Source organism: Rhinopithecus bieti, unplaced genomic scaffold, assembly GCF_001698545.2.
Source record: "Rhinopithecus bieti isolate Rb0 unplaced genomic scaffold, ASM169854v2 scaffold_15197, whole genome shotgun sequence".
NCBI lineage: Eukaryota > Metazoa > Chordata > Mammalia > Primates > Cercopithecidae > Rhinopithecus > Rhinopithecus bieti.
Genome location: NW_016808366.1, coordinates 328629 through 333286, shown reverse-complemented (window position 1 = coordinate 333286; position 4658 = coordinate 328629). Strand labels below are relative to the sequence as shown.

Genomic DNA, 4658 nt, shown 5'->3' with positions numbered 1-4658 from the left:
TTACTCCTTATAAATAATAAAATCCCCTTGCTAAATCTTCCTTGGTTGTGGTCATTGGGTTGACACCCACCAAGTGACCGAAACTGCCTGTTGTGTGGGCAGTAAGTCCTTCCTGAATTACTTTATATGGGAGTCCCAGAATTTAAATGTTATCCTACTGTATGTGAGAGAAACTGCTTTTTTAAATTCACAATGCTACTGTATTCACCAAATGATAATCTCTCTACTGGAACTTAGCACACCTGCCCAAAACAGGAGAAACCTAAGAACACTTCCTTTACTTGTTTTCTATGGCAATAAATACTGAAATAATTAATTATATATCTGATGTAGAAATGAATAAAGACAGATACAGAAGCGTGTTTAGGCTTCATCCAAGAAACCTTTCCCCTCTTAATCAGTTTGCTCCCTCTCACTGTTTTTTCTTCTCAGACTTGGCTCACTATAATCTGGAATGTACTTTTTAATATTTTGGTTTTCCATGAAAATTCTTACAGCCCAATAGTACCCTGCACAAGGCTGGGAAATCAATAAATGGTTTTTGTAATGAGTAAATTTATTTAGTCTAGAATGATGTCTTTTGTAGTGAAATTTCAGTTGAAGACTTCTAATCAAGAGTTGTTTTATTCTCCTTAATAACAAGATTAGAAGGTGTTTTCTTTCTTTCCGGCAGAATAAAATCTGCATGTCCTGGTGAAAGCTTAGGAAAGGTATAATTGATGTATTTTTGAAATGCCATCCTGGTTTCCTGTAATTCCTCCTCTAGGAAATCTTTCCAATTTGTCATGATTCCCAGTTGTTTTGCTATAGACAGCAGCTCCCCCTGGGTGTTAGCCAGTGTATCCATCACATTGCCAAGAGTGGCCTGATGTGTTTTCTCTGCTTCTTGAAGCACTTCCTGTACCTCTTCTTGCTTCTGCCTCTGAGCTATGCCACAGAGGACGTTCATTTCATGTTCTTTTTCCCTCATCAGTCGGGCCACATTGGTCTTCTCATCCTTAGTAACTGTGATACCAGTATTCACGATTTCCTCCATGGCTTTGCTACAAAGGATAATATGGATTTATAAGTTAGATGGATTGGCCACTAAAAACAAAATAATTTCATCTTTAAACACAGATGACTGAGTAATTGTTGAGATGAGCCACCAGCCTGAGACAGGCTGATACAGATGAGCTTTTGGATTGCATTAGCTGTTAACAAACAAAATATGTTTTCAGAGCAGGGACGCTTCCTGTGTACTTACTTGCTGTGGGTTAGGGTGAGGCCACTAATCTAACATATAATGGCAACTTTAGAAACCTGAGACCACCTTTTTCAGGAAAATATACATGCATTGTGCTTAAAAGTGAGGAGATAGGGTCAGAGTTCCAAACTCTGTAGAGAAAGTATTTCTTTATATTAATCCAGCTGCTGACCTTTAGCCAGAGATGAAAAAACTTTATACTCACAGGATAGATTTAGCTTTAATCTTGATTTTTATCTGAGCAATACTCTATGACAGTCACCTCAAACTTTTTGGTCTCGGGAACTCTTTACACTCTCAAAATTATTGAGGAAACCAAAGAGCTTTTGTTTATACGAGTTATAGGTACTGACATTAACAGTTATATGAACTAAAAGGGAGACATTTAAAAAATATTGAAAATCTCTTATGAAAAACATTTTCCAAAACGATGAAATATTTCATGAGAAGAATGGTATAATTTAACTTTTTTTTTTGAGACAGTGTCTTGCTCTGTCACCCAGGCTAGAGCGCAATGGCCGCACCCTGGCTTACTGCAACCTCCAGTTCCTGGGTTCAAGTGATTTACACGACTCAGCCTCCAGAGTAGCTGGGATTACAGGTGTGCATCACTACACCCAGCTAATTTTTATATTTTTTAGTAGAGATGGGATATCACCATGTTGGCCAGGCTGGTCTCGAACTCCTGACCTCAAGTGATCCACCCGCCTTGGCCTCCCGAAGTGCTGGGATTACAGGTATGAGCCACTGCACCCAGCCTGATTTTAATTATTTTTTTTTTGCAAAACTCTTTAATCTCCAGCTTAGTAGGTAAAAGCTGAATTTTCATACTGTTTCAATTTATTGTGATATCACATATCACAAAACCCTGGAGAACACTATTTTATATTCATAAGAGACTAAGAGTGAAAAAGGCAAATAAAGTCTTAGTGTTATTAAGAAAATAGTTTTGATCTCATGGACTGCCTCCAAGAGTCTCAGGGACCTTGAAGGGTCTCTGGACCACACATTCAGAAGTACTGCTAAATGATTAATAGACTTCTGGCTATAATGTAGGGAATTATATATAATTTATAGCAGCCAACCATGTTGACCTCTTACCATGTCCAAGCAGGTTAATGAGCATTCTATGCATACATTAATTCAATGAATTCTCAAAACCAATTCTGTAGTGTGGTTCCATTACTATGCTCTTTTTATGAAGAAGACATTGAGCTCAGGGAGTTAAGTAATTTGTCTAAGTTTGCTTGATAAGTAAAAGAGGCAAAATCTGCAACACAACTTAGGCAGTCTGAGTCCAGGACAAAAGCTCTTAGCCACTGTGATACATTTCCAGTGGATTTCTGCAGTTAACACAGTTTGAGCAGAACCTCAAAGATTTGAGGTTTTAAGATCTCAAATGTATGACTGTTAATAAAAATCCTCCCCCTCTGCCTCCCAGTCTAATACAGCCTTTCCAAGATTTACCACTGGCCCAATCTCCTAAATCCCATCCTCCAAGATGCAATTCTCTCATCTTCTCTGAGTCTTTCCACTTGACTTTCAAACCTGACAGACTTCCCTTGTCTTGAAGTAAATCACATCTTTCCTTAGCCTCTGTAGCCACTAAACTATTTCTCTTCTTCCTTTTCCTACCAACTATTTCCGATATTAATAACAAGGGTAATGATTATTGAGTGCTTACTGTATTGCAGGAACTGTGGTAAGTATTTACTACATTTAAGGGCAGGAACTCCCCAGCTTGCTCAGTTGTGTGACATTGTCAGGAGGGCAGCACAATGAAAATAATGTTTAGACTTGTTATTCAGGTAACAGTGGGTGAACTTAATCTTAGTGGGGTGAGCTAGAGAGACCAATTGTATCATTTCACAATATTCTTGAGGTGCAATGATGAGGGTCTGAACTAATGACAAAAGAGAGGGTTGGGAAGAGGGAGAGAAAGGGTTAAGCCTAGCAAATATTAAAAAGTCATAGCTGCCAGAATCTGTGACTGCAAAGATATAGGGGATGAGGGAAAAAGAGGAATCAAAACCAACTTGCTAATTTTCAACCTGGGTCACAGGGGAATGGAGGTTCCATTAATAGAAGTGATGCTGTGTATAGAGTGGGCAGTGTGCATCGACACACATTCTTAGGATTTAGTCTGATGTCTGATAACATCCTCAGGCTGTCGATGAGATTGTCAGGGTGATGACCAGGGACCAATCTCCAAGGAGGAAGCTGTGCTCCCTGTGTCCTCTGACACAAGCAGGCGTGAGTTTCCTGCCAGGTGGGGCTGACTCTCCTCTCACTCAAATGGGAGGTTTCATTTATGGGCTAACTGGAAGGCTCTACCAGAATTGAGCGCACGTAAAACTGATCCAATAACGTATATCTCGGATGACTCCAGCTCCCAACCTCAATGACAATCCCTTTCAGACTCCCTGATATCAAAATATCTTACTGCTATACAGAATCTGGTACTTAAAAAACCTTTCCAACTTTTCTTTCTTCTTTTTTTTTTTTGGTTTTAAACAGGGTCCCACCCTGTTGCCCAGGCTGGAGTGCAGTGGCACCATCTTGACTCACTGTAAACTCTGCCTCCTGGGCTCAAGCAATCCTCCCACCTCAGCCTCCGGAGTAGCTGAGACTACAGGCATGTGCCACCATGCCCAGCTAATTTTTGTATTTTTTGTAGAGATAGGGTTTTGCCATGTTGGCCAGGCTGGACTCAAGTGATCCTCCTACCTCGGCCTCCCAAAGTGCTGGGATTACCAGCACGAGCCGCCGCGCCCAGACCCAACTTTTCCCAGCCTGCCTTAGTGCTTGAATATTTGATCCTTTGGTTTAAGGTCTGAGCAATTCTGAATTTCATTCTGATGAGTTCCCTGAAGTTGTGGAATTAAAGCCAGGAGTGGTGTGGGGTGCAGTGCATTGAGGGTGTGACCTGGAATGCCCATTTATCTTTGTATCTCCCCTGCCTGGCGTGGTGCCCATTGTGGATACAACAGGCAATCAGTAAATGTATGAATAAATAAGTGGGTAATACAGATGAAGTTCTCTCTAATACATGTTGTGCTGAATAACACTAAATTTTAAAGCAGATATGTTGGAACATTACAAAAGCTTAAAAGAATTCATGAGGCTGGGCGCGGTGGCTCACGCCTGTAATCCCAGCACTTTGGGAGGCAGAAGTAAGTGGATCACCTGAAGTCAGGAGTTCGAGACCAGCTTGGCCAAAATGGAGAAGCCCCATCTCTACTAAAAATACAAAAATTAGCTGGGCATGGTGGTGAGTATCTGTAATCCCAGCTACTTGGGAGGTTGAGGCAGGAAAATTGCTTGAACCTGGAAGGCGGAGGTTGCAGAGAGCAGAGATCGCATCACTGCACTTCAGCCTAGGCAACAAAGCAAGACTCTCTCAAAAAAAAAA

At 40.9% G+C, this 4658-nt stretch overlaps 1 protein-coding gene across 2 annotated transcripts in view; it reads right to left on the bottom strand.

Moving 5' to 3' along the window:
- Positions 1-547: 547 nt before the first annotated feature.
- Positions 548-4658, bottom strand: part of CUNH6orf163 (chromosome unknown C6orf163 homolog) — a 20338-nt gene continuing 16227 nt past the window's right edge. For both annotated transcript variants that reach the window (XM_017886630.1, XM_017886629.1), the window contains one exon: positions 548-1043. In XM_017886630.1, coding sequence (XP_017742119.1) covers positions 608-1043 — 436 coding nt within the window. In that variant the 3' untranslated portion in view covers positions 548-607. The remainder of the gene's footprint in view (positions 1044-4658) is intronic.